Raw genomic sequence first — 17,951 nt, forward strand, 5'->3', positions numbered from 1 at the left:
TACTGAGCAGACACTGCAAAGAGAATCCATTCTCCTGGTGTACAGCTTATTGTGGTGGCTCCACGGTGGATAAATCAATCCTGGACATTGCACGTGACTCAGACCCTGACAAAAGCCTGTGTTCTCTCCAGTAATCAGATGTCACTAGGTTTAGGCTGAACAACACTCCCTCATATGCCAGTTTCCTGGTTATACCTTCAAACAAACCCTGGAATCTCTGATGCCTGCATCAGGAACACTTACATTTTTCCTATGAAGACGCTCAGGACCATGGTCTCATCATTCAGCCCCAGGACCTCTGAAAGGCGGCGGTAGAGCTGGAGGGGGGAAACAACACCAATTAAAAACTGCCAAGAAAACAAGTTCTGATCAAAGGTTGTTCTTCTCTTGCCCTCCTTTTGCAGCACACATGCCTGGGGGGGTGCACATCTGGGCTTTCCCAGACCAAAAGCTTCTCTGTGTGTTGAGTGATGTGATCCAGACCAATACTTGCCCTCATCACTGCTACCTCTTTATATCCCTCATCACAGCAGGTTCAGGTACAGATACTGGAGCACTTGCTTTGTCTAAGGAAAGGGGATATCACTGTGCTCCTCCACCTGCAACTTCATGCAGTATCTTAAGTGTATTTGTCTGGAACTCTTAAGCCCCTTGCCACATCACTGCTCCAGAGTCTCTGGGGTGGGGAAGGAAAGCCATATGTGATTGGAAAGGAAGAGAACCTGGCTCTGGAGTGATGATGCTCCCATTCTTTACATGTTCTTTATTTAAAAAAGGTATTTTGCATCTCTAGAGAGACACCAAGGCAAAGTCCAGTGCATCTACAATTGCCTTGTGATGAAGAGGATGGATATTTATCTTTGGAGCTGAGGAAGCAAGGCACAGATGCTAAGCTCAGGTTCCTCATAGGTGTATGAGCTGGTGCAACCCACACACTTCCACAACACAGTAGAAACCCAGCAAGTCACAGAACTGAACACAGGTCTCAAGTTGCAGGTTGCTGCCATAGTCATGGGCTCCTTCCTGACACTTACAGAACTGGGTAGCTCCAAACCAGCTCAGAGTTTGCAAAGGTAACACTGGACATGCATCTAAACCGCCTGGCACAAGTCTGGAGTGTTTGCAGCTATGAAGAGGAGAAAATAATGCCACTTGCTCTCATTCTAAAAGGGCAGCTATTACTGGACTTTGCTTCACCACAGAGATGCAGCCAAGAGGGCTGATTACCTTGGAAGACTTCTGCACCTGATCTCCAATGTAGATCTTGCGGAACTGCTCGAAGAAGCTCAGCATGGCAAGCTCCAGCTTCTCATTCCCTGCCTGTGCCAGGCGAGAGTCCGTCAAGTTCATCAGCTGCAGCACCCTGCAGAGAGGGAAAACACACCTTGGAGATGGACACAGGCAGAAAGGAGAGATTTCTGCTGTTTCCAGGCTGTGTACAACAGTATCTGTTACCTTCTGTCGGCACTGTGGGCCAAGAACTGATAAAATTGGTAACAAAACTCTCACTAGGGCACATTCCTCTTCAGAACAAGGCCATTGTAAGGATTCCTTCCATATCCCTTTTAACAGGGATGCAAGGCCTTGGATTTAATTTGCTGCAGAAGTGACTTTCAGGTGCTTTAGAGCACTGACCCATGACTGGTCCATCAAAGCCACCTGGGCAATGTGCTCCCCTCACAAGAGCCAGATTCTAAACGACAGCCCCAGTTTCAGCAGCAGCACTGCTGTGACCTGTGCACAGGGAGCAGGCCTGGCTGGCAAGGAAGGGGTGGAGGGATTTGAGGTAACACACATATGCAGCAGAGCAGTGGAGCAAAAGCAATGGGATTCTTTTTGGCAAGTGCCACAAAGCACAAAGTGGGAAAAGATAAAACATAAAGAGACTTCTCTGAACATCTCTCATATATGCTGGCTCTGAAGTAGCTGAAATATATGCAGGGTCTCACGATTTTCCCTTCAGTAACTCATCAGCTACATGGGAAGCCAGGGCCTGACGTTATCCATTGGCTCACCAACAGGCCAGCTTCCATGCACTCCCAGTTACATCCTTTTCCTACCCTAGCTTCCAAGCAGAGCAATTTGGCTCTGGAGCAGAAGGCACTCAGTGTGACTCAAGGTCGTTCTATGTGTTCTCACATCCACCAAATAAAGCTCGCACTGGAGAGGATTTACAATCCCAAATATCCAGCATGGGTTAGATGATGCGTTAAAGCTATAGGAGAGCTACAATATTCTCAGTGTATTTATCACTTTGGATCATTAACTAGGAAAAAGACTTTTCCCCCCACCCCAGCAAATAACCATCATGAATTTAGTTCTGCTTCAATGCATGCAGTTAAGCCTGGTGTAACCCTCCTCTCACATGCTCTTCCCCTCTCATTCTCTTTCTCATGACCCACATCTCCCAGTTTAGCCAAGCCACAGCAGAAGGTTGCTGAGTGGCTCCAGCACCCAATTCCGCACTTGCTCAGTGACAAGAGGGGAAGAACATGGTGGCAGCTTCAGGAGGGCAATTCTTTTGTGGTCTTCAGTGGTGGTGCAGCTAGAAAAGAGCATCCCTACCGACAGACCAACTCGCCATCCATCGCATCCTGCTCATCCGTGCTGGCGAAGGAGACCCTGCCACCAATCACTGCCCCGATGATGTAGACGAGCCACGTCAGGCGCCCTGCAACCAACAGACACATCACAACCAGCACATCACAAGGAGGAAGCTGCATTTTGTTTTGGCAAAGACAGGATTCAGAGGGAGGATCTTTCTGCTTTCGTGCCCATTTATACCCAAATTACTCCATTTTCCACTTGCAGGCATGGCTTTGCTAAAAAAGAAACAAGAACATGAGGTATGCCTGGAAGATTTCATTACTTAAAGCTATTCCACTGCAGCAAGCCACTTGTAAAACTGTGTTCAGGGTGTTTCAACACATGTAGACACCATCAGGCAGTGTTTATTCTTTTGAAATACATGTGGCTGGTGGAGAAGACAACCTCATGTGGAGCTTTGCCCACACACACAAAGAGAAATATGGAAGTGCTGTGTTAGATCAGACAATACCAATTCAGAAGGAAGAGGAACAGTTTCCACACCTGTGCTGATGTGCCTAGCTCATCCTCAGACGAGGAAGCCAGTTATGTTATTAGAGAAGGTGCATAACACAGCTAAACTTTAGCCTCCAAAGGAACTGTTTCTTTACAACCAGGATTAAGCATTTCCCAAACCAGCCATCCAGGCAAGTACAAAACCTGCGTGCTGAATGCACCAACGTTGTGGACATCCTCCTTCATCTTTCAGACACCAGCATCAGCTGAAAACCTCACTCCCAGTTACTCTACCAACAATCAGCTGGAGGTCTCTGTCCCATACTCAATGGGGAGATTCAAATGAGCATTCCACAACCTGCCTTTGACAAGAAGGATGGGGCCAGGCAGTGCTGACCACCTCTGGATGGTGGAACACCCTCAGAACTCATCTCTGAAAACCTGGGGAAGGACGTGCTACATCTCCCCCCAGAAAAGGAATGGAGTTGGCTGTAGGACAGCAATATCTTCAGCAGCAATGCTGTGTCTGTCTACAGCCAAAAATATTCTACACCTTGAGAGCATCACCCTGTTTGTGAGATCTGCCTCCCAGCTTTGGGTGCAAGGGCTTTCACCATGAGTGCAGGCTTCTGACAGGATGCTCAGGAGAACAGGCAACCTACTGCAAGCTCACAGGCCACAGCTCTCAAACACGCTCACCTTCTTGTACAGCAACGTCCATGGGGCTGGCGGTGGCACTCTGCAGCAGCTCCTGGTAGGACTGGGCTGACTGGTCAAAGAGCTGCACGAGCAGAGCACAGGTCTTCTCGTACTCGCACCGGCCAATGGTGGACAGCTGATCCAGCTGCTGTTGTACAAGGCCAGTATCATCCAATGGATCCTCCAAACCATCCCTAAGCAGCAAGAAAGCAGATTAGAAAAGGACTTAAACTGTAGAGATAGACTAACCCATACAGAGAAGGATTTGGGAGTGCTGGGTGATGAGAAGCTCCACATGATCAATCTCAGCCATTGGGGATTGAGCAAGGTCTCAAAAAACCCAGCTTAAAACAAACTTCAGAGGCAGAACATGCAGTTTAGGTGAGCCAGCCTTAGGAACCAGTGGTGACTCCCAGGACTTCCTGCAGCCATACCCATTTCTAAACAAGAATTCAGAACCACACTGGAGCCTGCGGCGTTAGCCTGGTGCTGGCAGGCAGACTGCTGCCATCCCTCTGCTCTGCTTACCTCAGGATGATGTGCACCGACTCCAGCCTGGATGTGATGTAAGCTTTCGTGACTTCTGGGGTGTACGTTTCCAGCATGTGAGGCTCTGTGGCTTTAACATAGGGCACTGATGCAGCCAGGCGCTGCCACAGGCTCAGCAGGTAGTGAACGCTGTTCGGGGCGAACTCCCAGTGCTGCAGGGGAAAGAGAGGGCAGGAAAGCAGTGAGGAGAGGGTGAGGAAACCAAGTTCTGGTCCTGGTTCTTTCACCCAGGTTATTTGGACTAACAGAGCACAGACAAGGCAGTATCTAGCAGCTTTAATAACGTGGGTGCCAATGTGAGCAATGAATTTTACACCTGAATGCAATGGGCATTATCAGCATCCAGTGAACACTGACAGGCAATCCTTAGCTCCTGGGCTGTGCAGCTGAGCCAAAGCCTTCAGTCCCAAACTGCTGCTGAGCTCATGCTGTAGCATACTGCGAGCAGCTCCCCCAGTTGAATGTACAGCTTAAAGCTGTTTCCCAGATAAATATTAACATTTAAGAGACAAAGGCATTATGCAAGCTATACAGTTTCCTTGACCATATTCTGTGCAGGGGTGCAGATACAAGCTGTATCCACCAGTGGAAAACACAGTGGGAATATGGCATGATATTCATACTACAAGCAACCCCTTCAACTGCATTTTAATAGTGATTGATACATAAGTCTAAATATAAGTCTTATTTAACAAGCTGGGGTTTTCCTTCTGCTAGGACATGGGAAGGCTCTGGAAGGAAGCACAGCAGCTCTGCCTTCCCTCACATCCTGCTCCATTCAGGAGGAATTCAGAGAATCATCAATGCTCCTCCACAGGGTTCTGCCAGAGCCTGGGGGGCTTTGTGGTAAAATAACAGCAAATTACAGGGCAAAGAACAGCCAAGAGGGTTGTGATTTCGTTTGAAGAGAAGACAAAGGACATGAGCACCCCTCGAGGGTGAGTAGAAGCACTCTGTACCTGCAGGCTGGTCACGGTGAAGTTGGCAATGAGTCGGATGACCTCGGGGTAGTTCTCCACCTTCACCAGCTCTCCCAGCTGGTAGTTGCTTTTCAACCGGGCCAGCAACCGGCAGAACTCATGGTAGTTGTTTGGGTCTGACAAACTCTGAGAGGAGAACAAGAGAACTGAGAAACATTCCCCAGTGCTTGGTGGTCAGCTACAGGAGGTGCAGAGTGATGGTGGAATGGTAGGAAGTGAGCAGCAAGATAAGGGTGCTGAGGCACTGGCACAGGGTGGCCAGAGAAGCTGTGGCTGCCCCATCCCTGGCAGTGCTCAAGGCCAGGTTGGACACAGGGGCTTGGAGCACCCTGCTCCAGTGGAAGGGGTCCCTGCCCGTGGCAGGGAGCTGGAACTGGATGAGCTTTAAGGGTCTTTCCAACACAAAGCAGTCAGGGATTCTATGTTGCACCCTTCACCCCAGTGCCACAAGTGGGACACACACATTAGAAAGTATTTTCGGTGAAAAAACATGATGCTGAGTAAGCAGGGACCCGACTCCAGTGCCTGCATCCAAATACTCACCTGGGGGTTTTCCAGTATTCGTTTAACTCCATCCACGAGATGAGATAAGAACTTTGCTCTCTCTGCATTGTTGAAGAGGGATCTGCGCACGGAGGCTATCTGCACCAGGCAGGACAAGACCTGGAAGAGGCAAGGAATAAATAGAACAGAAGGAATCAGAGCAATAAAGTGAACAGCACGTTTTCTTTTCATGACATAAGGAATCATTTCAGTCTGCTGCTCCTTTGCATGCTCTGGAACAGCTCCTTCTCTTTGTGGCTGTGTCATCTGGGTATGTCAAAGGTGTGTTCCAAACTCTGCTCCCAGAAATGCTGGGATTTCTTCAGATGGAGAACACAGATTGCATCAGACTGAACATACCCCCGGATTGGCAGGGAAAGCTGCTGAACTTAACTCAGACTTGGAGAAGTATCGCTGGAGACACAATGAAAGGCAGGAGTAAAAATAAACGAAGTTGGTCTCAACCCACCCTCTGGAATTTAAATCCAGAGTGAATTCCCAGGGTGCAGCTGCAGTAGTAACAGAGAAGTGAATAGGATTTGGAAGAGCAGCAGCAGTTAGCTAGGACTGGCACCCTGCAAGCCTTACCCAGAGGCAAAACCTCATTCCCTCTGACCAGCTCTGACTGAGAAGTATTTACCAGACAGAGCAACACCTGGCAGGCAGGTCTTTTTTTCCAAGAAGAAATAATCCATCTTTGAGTTCAGTTGCTCTATTGGCCACTCCATCCAACTGGGACATGGCCTAGTTTGAAAGTGTGGAAGGAGAAAGTACATTCATCAGTTGTGCTCCCTACCTACTCGCAGTATGGTTTTAGGACTGACTCAGCAGTGCAGTGGGAATAGCACTCCTCAAAAAGGGGTGGCAGCAAACAAGCTGCTCTTAGGTCAAATCTAAAACTACAGATGCATCAAGATACAAGCAGCAGCACTGGATCCTTTGTCACTATGGCACATGGCAGTGTCATCAGTGTGAAGCCAGCCTAAGGCATTTTAATCACCAGTAAGTCTCCCAGATGAATCCTACACAAACTGCCTGGTAGTGGAGTCTGTAAGGAAAATAAACACTGAACTTACCAGAGGAGAAAACGAAGGAGGGATGGAATGATAAAGATCAAAAAACAACTGAAGGGTGGAAGAATCCAAGAATGCTGAAAGAGAACAGAGCATTATACTGAGGACACCTCCATCTACTGCTTTCCATAGGTGTAAAGCTCAGCTTACCAGCCATGGCATGGGCACTGTCATGTGAAGTACCACTCTAGGAGAACATTCCCAAGGGATTTGACATTTTTACCCCATTTCCTTTCCTAGAAATAAAGTACATCTCCTGGTACTTGCTGCTAAGACAAAATTACAGGGAGATATTTTAAGCACGCAATCTGTGAAACTGCCTGCAAAGTGACTGGTGAGAACAGCAAGGATGCTGAGAGCAGGTGCCCAGTCACTTGGTACTCCATTTCTAAAGCAGCCCAACCATTTGCTGTTTCCTGAATTGGCAGGTGGAAGACTGGAAGGGCAGAGGGTGTTTTTATAGCTCAAGAGAGCCAACCTCAACTGAATTGCGTTTGTAATGGCACTAAGGATAGGCTGGATTTTACATCTGACATCCTACATGGCCATTTACTGCAGTACAGCAAGGGATGGAGCAGCTCACCCCTGCTCTCAGCTGCTGTGGTGTAGATCATAGCCAGCTTACCTGATCTCCAACTGGTTGGGATCTGCACAGTGCAAAGATCATCTGAGGACTCATCTGTTGATGTGCCAATGAAATCAAAGTTCAGGCAGTTGTGTGTGAGCTTAAGCAGCTGCATGAGCAGCCCATGCTGGCTTTCATCGTTCAGGTTCAGGTTCTTCCCAGAAGCCTATAAAAGACATGGGATTACAAAAAGGAAAAAGAAATCAAGGTGACAGCTGAGTCTGAGGCAGTAATTTAACTTGAAACAGGATGTGGCAATCATAAGGATCATACGCCACAAGCACCAACACCAGTGATCACATACTTTCACAGGCAGCATGTGTATTTACATGCTTTATCTTCACAGGAGATGAGTAAACAGCACTTTCTTTTTCACTCAGCTTGTACTGCACAGGAGGAAAACTAGCCAGGCTTGCCAGCATGCAATCATACCATGAGATTCCAGAGATAAGGAAGTTCTTATTAAGGTTAAAGACAAGAATACATTTCCTGCCTGAGGAGCAATTTGCAGCAGGGAATCCTGTTGCTCCACCTACCCCTCCTATGGAAATGAGTGCCTCCATTTCTGTTGCACAGATGATCTGCAAACCCTACTCTGGTTACACACTGCCATGGGCAGGGAACACAGGGATACTCTCAAGTAACACAAAGAACTCAATGGACATGAAATGCCAGGTCATTTCACTGCAGCTGAAATGCAGCATTAGGGTCTGGACTCCAGGGACAGGCCAGCCTGTCTATGCTTTGTATTATCACTCTGTATTTAAACCAAACCAAAAATCCCCAAACTAAAACAACAAAATAAACCCCAAAACTGCAGTCCTGATCCAGCTCTGGGGCAGCAGCACCAGAGGCACCTGGAGCTGCTGGAGCAAGGCCAGAGGAGGCCATGGAGCTGCTGCAAGGGCTGGAGCAGCTCTGCTCTGGAGCCAGGCTGAGAGAGCTGGGCTGGGGCAGCCTGGACAAGAGAAGGCTCCTGAAGGGGAGACCTGAGAGCAGCTCCAGTGCCTAAAGGCGCTGCAGGAAAGCTGGAGAGGGGCTTGGGACAAGGGCCTGTAGGGACAGGCCAAGGGGAATGGCTTGAACCTGCCAGAGGGGAGCCTCAGAGGAGCTCTTAGAGCAGCAGAGCCCAAAGCTTGTTACCCAACATGCAGCCCCAAAAGAGATGCCAAAGGACAGTTTCCTTACCTGTTTCAGTAAATTGCATGACAGTGTGAAAATATCGAACAAAGATGAGTCACGGAAGGAAGAGGCTATTTTCCTGTGCTTGGTCAGTGGATGAGTAGTATCCGCCTGAGCAGAGAGAAAAGCAATGCTTAGACCTGAGGGGCAGAGGTGCAACAAGACCAGCAGGACACAGTGGAGCCCTGTTAAGCCCTGGGACAACAGGTCTTCCTCCTCAAAGCGATGTCACACCAGTTGGCTACTCCAGGGGGATGCACTGTGCTATGGTTCTTCCATGGATAAAATCACACTGCTGATGACAGGACCTTCCACCTCCAATACTCATAATGCAGCTTCCCTGCACCCTGTCTGACAGCAAGGGTGGGTTTACTCTCAAGTTCATTCCAATCTCTTCCAAAGCAGGCTCAACAGCACTTCAGTCATTTTAGAATCTCCAACACTGCCTTCTAAAGTGCTCCAGACTCCTGAGAGTTCAATCCTACCTGGAGCCCTGGGCAGACACATGGTCAAGTCCCAGCAATCCTAATTCCCCTCCTGAACCTGCACAGATGAGAAGAAACTAGAAGGAGAGTTAACCACTGCCAGACAGTTTGGACTTTGCTGTATCTATCATAGCAAGCTCCAGTTCTGGACCTCTCACTGCAGCAGAATAAAAAGGTGAGATGAGATTCAAGAGGCAAATCCACACAGGCTGCTTTATACTGGATAACAAAGTCTCCAGCTGGTTCAAGCAAAGGCACATAACTTTCCTTAAGCTTTCGTTACTACACCTCTTTTAACCTTAAATATGCACCCTTCTCATCCAGCATTGCAGGAGTCTGCAGCTCTAACCACTGCACACCTCACTTCAGTGTATGAGCCATCACAACAACCCCATGGAAGCTGCAAGCACTCCTGTCTCTTATGCTGCAGGTGAGAAGGAGAAGCCCTGCATCACCCAGCAGCTGGTGGCAGATCAGAACTGAACTAAATTGCTCAGGTGCTCTAATGACTGAATTACCACCCCTCACCTCCTGTTACTGGATTTTAGGCTCTGTCAGGAGAGGAGCATTACTTCCTCTCTCTGTGGTCACTGCAGATCTCACGTGGGTCTGGGCTCGTGGTGAATAAGCATTTCTCTTTGCCTTCCACCAGTGAACTGCTGCAGCACAGGGGACACTCAGCACCTCTGGGCAAGCCTGTGCAGTACTCACAGGATGAAAACTGAGACTTCCCAACAGTTACCAGCACTCTGGAAGCTTATGGAACAAGCACCTCGGCAAACAGAGCTCGAGGAACTTCAACGGTCGTGCAGTGCAGTTGGAAGTTTCACCAGTTACCAAGAAAAGCCTGAAGAGAAGCCCCATGAAGGAGCTTTGGGGTGGGTTTTGCCATGTACACACACAAGACCTCGCTGATGAGAGGGCACGTTGGCACATTTATTATTTTGCAAGGAATGGCAGTTCTGGATTTTCCCAGGTGAGTCACTGAATGCAGCCCTGAGCACTGGCTGGCACAGGGCACGCTCAGGAGTAAACTGTGGCAGGTTTGATAGCCAAGAGCCTAGGAAGAGATTTCTGATCAGGCTTTAACTTCATTGCTTGCTCTAGTATCAACCTGTAGAGACTGGAACTGGGGTAGGTGCCAGCTTCTGTGCTGCCCATCCTGTAAGCAGGAATGTAGCATTGGACAAAGATGCTGATAGAAACGGAACCATTTCTAGAGGGCATCAGACTTGCTTCTATCCCTGATGTAAGGAGGTGATGGACCAGCCTCTGTGGAGGTGGAGCTGCAGTTGGACAAAAGCCTGGGCATGGAAATGGTCACAGAGTGCCCAGAGAAGCTGTGGCTGCCCCATCCCTGGCAGTGCTCAAGGCCAGGTTGGACACAGGGGCTTGGAGCAGCTGCTCCAGTGGAAGGGGTCCCTGTCTGTGGCAGGGGTTGGAGCTGGAGGAGCTTTAAGGTCCCTTCCAACACAAACCAGTCTGGAATTCCACGATTCTATCTCAAATCACATCAAAATATGGAAGAAGATGGAAGATGCCAGTGAAACAAAACAGTTTCTCAGGACAGAAGGTTTCAGCATCTCACAACAGTGACTGTATAAAAGAACAACAAAACAAAAAAGAACACCACCCAACACAACAAAACCCCAACCAACCCCCAGCACCACACAGCAGGACGCAACAATATGAATGAGAAAATTGGGACACTTACTTCACTGAGGAAGGCTGTAGCACTTACTTGATTAATTTCATTAGTTAGTTGGGACAGGATTGTCACTCCTATGATGCAGTGCTCTACACTATCCTGGGAAAGCAAAGGGACAAGGAATGCAGTTAGCAGTGCCAGGGGGTTATGAAGCTTCACCAGCATACAAAGACCTTTCTGCTTGGAAGACTTGGAGACACAGTTGTCTACAAGTGCTTTACCTTTGTAGTACTGTGACTGGAAAAATGCCATGAGCAACACCAAAAGAGAATTTGAAACATGCTTTTGAAATGCAGGATGTTGTGAGCAATGCAAAGCGGTCTGAAGAGTTGGGCGACAGAAGCAAATGAAACCAGGCTCCTTTTATTTAATGGTTTAATCAACCACTTTGTGCCTGAGCTCTGGAAGGGTTTGTTTTCCAAAAGTCAGTTTCATGTGAGCAGGGGCTCTGTGGGAACCTGGGTATTAAAACTGCCAGATAAAAACTCTGGGAAAGAAATCCTCCCCTTTCCAAACTGCAGACCTCAAACACCACAAGCAGCAGCTGTCCAGGTTTCTCCAGCCACCCTCCTGTCACACAGAGTCCATCTCCCAGTGAAGGGACTCCATTCTCCACAGCCTGCTCAGCCTCTGCCTGCACTGGAGACTCCCAACAAGGGGCCAATTGTGAGCTGAGCCTGTCACAGACACCTCCTCTCTGGGAACATTAATCCATTTATCAACTGACTGAAGAGAAACAACCTGTGTTGTTCCTTTGCCCCAGTTTCTGTTCTGTAACTAATAAATGATGTTTTCTTTCCCAGCTCCACCTTGCTTTGCAGATCCCCAGCTCAACTTGGCTGCAAGAGAGAAACTGAGGCATACTTAGGCTTGGGACATGGCCACTTCTTTCCTGGACCAGCTCCTCATGACAGTCTTGGTATTTTACATGATAATATCTGATAGAAGTCACTGGCAAACCTTGCTGAACCACAGCTTTAAAATCAAGGGCACCCTCCTGTACACTAGAGTAGCCAGAACAGGAAACCTGAGCAGGCAACCTTCCACCTACACAGTCTTTTGGGTTGGAAATGAATCCCTTACACTGTGGTGGCAGCATGTATGATTATGAACCAAGAGGCTCTTAAAGACAATTTGAAACAGGAACGTGTTTAACATGCTGGTTTTGAGCTACATTTTGTTACGATAACTCAGCTAAATATCAAACACCATTCCCAGGCATGTGTCACCCTTGCAATGAAGGGGAGCAAGTCAAGCATGGCACATTATTTCCCTCCTAGACAATGAACCCACGTGTTTACCATTTTGCACTCATCAGCAGGGTGTACTGAAGCTTGAAAGAAGAATTGTGCAACTGGAATGCTAGAAGATGGGTCTTAACCACTGCATACTAATGGTGGCAGCATCCAGAAATAAACCCCTGCTCCACCAAGCTTCAAGCTGTAAACCACTGACCTGTCCTGCCATTTGCCAGCTGCTCAGCCCTGGCAGCCACTATTCCACTAAGAAATGCCCAGATGAAGGGCTGCACAGAGGATCCTGAGGTCCTAAACAATAGCTGGAAGTGCACGGACCTGCAAGTGCCACAAGGTGTGTATTCATCTCACAAAGAAAATCTGACCTGTAAAAACCTTGTGACATCTGTGATCACGTTCCTGAAGACATATTCATCCTTCTGACAGTCAAACCAGCCCAACTTTGTGATCCTGGCATACAACTGGATTAGTGCTTGCGTGACAAATGTTGCCAGCTTTGGCCTCGTGGCAAGGTAGTTGAGCACATAGTTCCCTGAAACAGAGAGAAGTATCTGTAGAGGAAAACTTGGCAGAAGGGACAGAGATGGTAACACTACTTTAGGAAAGCAGTGTGAAACATAACCAGTAGTGGGTCAGATACAAGTATTGACCTTTTACTTGTGCTTTTAACATATGAAAGCTGTGGAACAGATCTGGGAAGTGGTTAGAGGCAGGTGAGAGCTCTGCCCTACAAACCCTTGATACAGAACTCTTGATACACAGTAATGTTTCTTTGCCTTTTGGGCATCCTGTACCTCAGGACGTCCATGCAAAGCCCAGTAGGTCACAGAAAACCTCCCAGCCATGGTGAAAGCCCACAGGACAATCCCATTAGTGTGATCAGAAGAACTGAGGCTTGCACTTACGGATATCTATTCGCTGTTCCAATGGTAACGGGTTGTTTGTGCGTGACACGAGCTTGGTAAGGCAGGTAGCTGCCAGCAGCTGGGAGTAGGATGACTGCAAAGTGAGAAAGCAACACACAAGGAAGAGTTTACTGCACATGTCAGATCCACAGCAATGCTGGGGTTTAAGCTAATTGCTCTCTGGAAATTTGAGTTTAAAGCATTCATTTCATTGGTAAATCTCAATACTTTCCATAGCATTTATTCTGTATGTTTAGAGACACTAAAGTAATCAAATTAGTGCTTGAAGTGCTTAAGAAAGAAAGGAAGAACTTTTGAAAAGCAGAAGACAACAGAACCACCACTAAGGGCAGGAGTAAACTGCAAGCATCAAGCTACACCAAGTTACCTTAAACACCTGCCTGGAAAAGCCAGTTTGCTCTCTGAGCCATAGGAGTACATTACTGTGCCTTAAGAAGCGTTTGCAATTTGCACTTGACCACTAAATACAGGTTAAACTTTGTTTCTCCCAGCACAGCACAGGACCACTGAGCTGTAACCTAAGTCAGACTCACAGATGATAGCAACCAAGCACCTCAAAGGCTAGCTGCACCCGATTCCAGATCACAGCCAGGGAGACGACAAGCATTCTGTATGCTCATTTCTGGAATATATATACTGCAGAAAGTTGAGTATCCAAGGTGCAGGAGATCCAACATTCCCCAGGATAATGGGGATAAAGCCAGATCCAGACTGAACAGAAAAGCCCACAATCCTCTGGCAAGGGTCGGAGGGGCAATGGATCACACACAAAATGAAACTGGACTCTAGTTGCTCCTCTAATTATATATCTATCTAAAACTTGATTTGTGCTCAGGTAAACCAGCCATTAGCTCGAACAGAAAAGCTTCCATCAGCTTGGATTGGATTTCAAATTGAACCAAAAGTGGAATCCTTTGCTGTGTGTACATTTGCTCAGGCTGTTAAACATTCTTTGTGCTGATGCAGGGTAAGAACCCAATGGCCATTTCAAAGAAAGCTGAAAGCGCCAGGCAGGATTTACTGCTGGCATCTCTGACATCCTTGCTGTAACACTAATTCTAAAGCACATGATCTGATTTTCCCTGTGCTAAACTACTGGATTATTAAGACAACACTATAGCAGGGGAACGTTCCAATGACACATTACAGAAGCAGCACTGCTGGCTTTATCCCCACTGCACCTCTTTACACACACCATCTTCTCCCCACAGCCTCCAGAGCAGGCAGTGATTCCCACTGTCTGAAATACCACTGCCATAATAATGTTTTCAACGTGAAGCTTGCCGTGTCTCATGGAAGCCTGGGAGGAATGCAGCAAGGCCACAAGACGTCAGGACTGACAACCATTGGTAGGAACCACTGCAGCAGCAGAATTAGCCATCAGACAGGGCTTTTTTGGCACAGGCTGCCCATGGATTGAGATACATGAGAGCACAGTAGGTATGGGATATGAACACAGCGTATCACACCTTGAGGCTGTTTCCCCTATCAATGCCCAAAACACCAAGACACCCTCTGCACAATTATATTGCTGTACATACACTCCCTCTTTCTAGAAGCAGCTGGCACTTGCTCAGGCAGTCGGGGCTGTTGGTGAACTCAACCAGGGCTTTCTCTGCCTGCAGCCGTGTCGCAGTGTCTGTGGTCTCATAGAGCTGCTTGCACAGGTTCTCTAGCTGGGCTAGGCTCTGGAACACAGGAAAACACAGCAGTCAGAAACAAGAGGGGTTACAGTTTAGTTATGCAGCAGTTTAACCCGGGTTCTACAGACATATATACATATACACATGTACAACTTCACTGTTTGCTCAAAGGGAAACACACCTCACCGCGTGGCTGCTGGGGACTGGAAAACCTTTCACACCTCATCCTGTAACAAATCACCCTCATCTGGCCAACTGAAGGGAAAAAAACCCATCCTCAGGTCTAGCTTTTCTGCCATGCAGTGTCAAATCCCTACAAACTTCATTTATATTCCCTTTGCAGGGCATCATAAGGGAAGATTTCAGCATCCTGGGATGCTGGAAGGATCTCGTGTTAAATCTTCACAGGCAAATACATAAAGCAGAGCAGCGCAAATGGAGAATGAGATGGAAGCCTTTGAGCAGCATCTCTGTGAACACTTCTGAAGGGAAATAAAACCACCAGGCAGATTCTCTGCGCTCAAACAGCTGGGAAATACTTGCCATAAGCTGTGATCCAGGCAGACGGTTTCCCCCAGTGAAATCTTGGGTCTCCTAATGAAAAAGTGACTTCCCAGATGGACAGAAGTATTCCCTGGGGTTCCTGCTGCTACACTAATGAGCAGATATTTTCACCTGCTTTAGGGCTTTGTTCTGAGTTTCCAGAGGTGAAGCATTATAAGCTCAGCAGAACATTCGCGCTCTGTATAAGGAGGATACATTGGCTGCTGGGTTTAGCTTGGGAGGAGAGAGCTCTGTGAAGCCCAGCTGCTGCTGGGGACAGTGGTGGCTCCACTCCTAGACAAGCACAGCAGCTCCGTGCCAGAAGCACACACAGGCTTTGGAGGCCTGGATGCTGAGATGATCATTGGATAAGACAGTGTCAGAAGGAACACAGGGGGGACCCGTTGTGGATTCCCTTGCCTTGAGCCATATTCCAGAGCTCTGATTGGTTTATTCTTTTAAATAATCACAGAACCCTGGAATGGTTTGGGATAAGCTTAAAGCTCATCCAGTTCCAACCACCTGTCACGGGCAGGGACACCTTCCACTAAAGCAGATTGCTTTCAGGTCTCTTCCAAACCAAACCATTCCAGAACTCCATGATTTTCAGTGCTGGCCTGGAAAGCTGGAGACCACCTGCACAAGGAGGCAGGGATCAATTCCCTACAACCACTGGGCAATACGTACTTTTCCAAGAAAAACCCTACTCTTTCCTGTAATGATTATGCAGGGCAGGAGCTCTGCGTACTCCAGATAAGGCCTAAAGCATGAGCCAGCAGTGCGTGAAACGGGGAGACTCTGGTATCCTGCTAGCACTGCATGCATGGGCTGTCTCACCAGTAAGGTGATGAACAGACCAGCATGGAGGACACCTACCACTGACCCAGCCTCATGGTTATTGCTCCCTAGAGAAGGAACAGCTCCCAGAACCCTTTGGAAAAAGAACCAGGTCCTTTGCACGTCGGGAAGGCTGGAGGTGGTGATGGGAGCTTGGGAGCCTGGGGGCATTCCCAAGTGTGGGGCACCCCTTGGGACAGGATTTTGGGAGGAGAAGTGCTGAGAGCCAGGAGGCAGCCCCAAGGGGCCGATGGCTCCTTCCCTGCCAGCTCCTGGCCTTCTGAATCGCTCTTATCAGCTCCTCACAGGACAGCACTGACATCCTGGGATTTCCCTAAGCTGCACACACCGTATTCCAGCAGCACAAACTAACACAACCAAAGTACTGGATGCAATAAAAAACCAAACCCCACTTGGTCCATTTTCCTCCGTACATCACACTATAAAGGCTACAAGACAACCTGAACCCATTCATCCCCCAGCTAGGAGCACGTGGCTCCAATTCATACTGAGAAGCCTGAACTGCCCCAGAGCTTCTCACCAAAACCTCCAGGGATGGAAGTTCTGCTGCAGCCCAACACCCTGCAGAGAGCCAGGGGCTGCTTCTACCAAAGCCCTGTCCACCACAGGCTGCACAGTCCAGAGCAGGAATTCCCAATCCAGCCTCCCAGGAGCTCTGCATCGCATCAGACACTGAAGATGTTTTCCTTCATCGATGGCCTCAGATGTTTGTACACTGAGAGCAGCTGTGGAGCTCGGAACAGAGAAGTAAAACCCTAACCCATCAATCTCATTTACAGTACAAGCTACAAATAAAGCCCTTCACTGCTCACTGTTTTCCCCCTGGTGAAGACAAACAACGTGTGATCATCTTTAAAATGATAAATACTACAAGGCGAGTAACAGCTCCTAAAAGGAGTCCCGGGGGAAGGCTGCAGAATTGATCCTGTATTACACGGTTGCTTAAGCACCGCTCTTCCCATCCAAGGGCTGCAGTAAGCTCTGGGCAGGTTTAGTTCAACAGTTTGACTTGGCCATGCTGAGAGTTCCCATTTCAGAACACGGAGGAAACACAACTGGTGTGCTTGAGATGGCAGAGGCAGGCAGTGAGCAGGAGCCAAGCAGCCCTGATGCCTCGGGGGAGCAGGCACGCAACAACCCCACAGATTCAGCATCTGCACTGGAGTGTTCTGGCTTAACAAGATCCATCCAAACTCTGCTGCTCGTGGTGGTTCTTACATCCTAAAGGATGTGCATGGAGATCCTTCAGGCACACATTGTTTCCAAGACATTCCCTTCCTCCTGCCTTATGGTTACTGACTCCCTGAGCCAGAGATCCTGCAACATGTTTAATACAGTTATTTTTGTCCCAAGCACATTCATCCATTTTAATATCCCCCAACTGATTCCCCCATATGTTGGAATCAAAGTCAGGCTCTGCGAGTGCCAGGGCAAGCAATGAGGGATTTATGTCCCTGCTCACTACAGGCACACAGCAGCACTTACCCTGCACCTCCCGGATGTGGCATCCCAGTGGTGGGAAGAGACCATGACCCATTTGTCCTCTGCCCTGAACATTTTATGCCCAAGGAATATTTATTATAGGGGAGGTGCTGGAGCAGCTCTGCTCTGGAGCCAGGCTGGGAGAGCTGGGCTGGGGCAGCCTGGACAAGAGAAGGCTCCTGAAGGGGAGACCTGAGAGCAGCTCCAGTGCTGAAGGGGCTGCAGGAAAGCTGGAGAGGGGCTTGGGACAAGGGATGTAGGGACAGGCCAAGGGGAATGGCTTGAACCTGCCCGAGGGGAGACTGAGCTGAGCTCTGAGGCAGAAGCTCTTCCCTGGGAGGGTGCTGAGGAGCAGGC

At 48.4% G+C, this 17,951-nt stretch overlaps 1 protein-coding gene across 2 annotated transcripts in view; it reads right to left on the minus strand.

Annotated features, from left to right (window-relative positions):
• Nucleotides 1-17,951, minus strand: part of XPO7 (exportin 7) — a 36,726-nt gene that overhangs the window by 11,681 nt on the left and 7,094 nt on the right. The window contains exons 2-15 of one of the 2 annotated variants that reach the window (XM_034070373.1): nt 14,610-14,756; nt 13,048-13,141; nt 12,508-12,674; nt 10,893-10,985; nt 8,700-8,804; nt 7,512-7,677; nt 6,890-6,963; nt 5,814-5,933; nt 5,250-5,396; nt 4,270-4,442; nt 3,742-3,935; nt 2,566-2,671; nt 1,228-1,363; nt 244-317 (exon numbers count right to left, since the gene is read on the minus strand). In XM_034070373.1, the coding sequence (XP_033926264.1) occupies nt 244-317; nt 1,228-1,363; nt 2,566-2,671; nt 3,742-3,935; nt 4,270-4,442; nt 5,250-5,396; nt 5,814-5,933; nt 6,890-6,963; nt 7,512-7,677; nt 8,700-8,804; nt 10,893-10,985; nt 12,508-12,674; nt 13,048-13,141; nt 14,610-14,756 (1,796 nt within the window). The remainder of the gene's footprint in view (nt 1-243; nt 318-1,227; nt 1,364-2,565; nt 2,672-3,741; nt 3,936-4,269; nt 4,443-5,249; nt 5,397-5,813; nt 5,934-6,889; nt 6,964-7,511; nt 7,678-8,699; nt 8,805-10,892; nt 10,986-12,507; nt 12,675-13,047; nt 13,142-14,609; nt 14,757-17,951) is intronic. The other variant, XM_034070374.1, reaches the window with a different exon arrangement.

Source organism: Melopsittacus undulatus, chromosome 18, assembly GCF_012275295.1.
Source record: "Melopsittacus undulatus isolate bMelUnd1 chromosome 18, bMelUnd1.mat.Z, whole genome shotgun sequence".
Taxonomy (NCBI): Eukaryota; Metazoa; Chordata; class Aves; order Psittaciformes; family Psittaculidae; genus Melopsittacus; species Melopsittacus undulatus.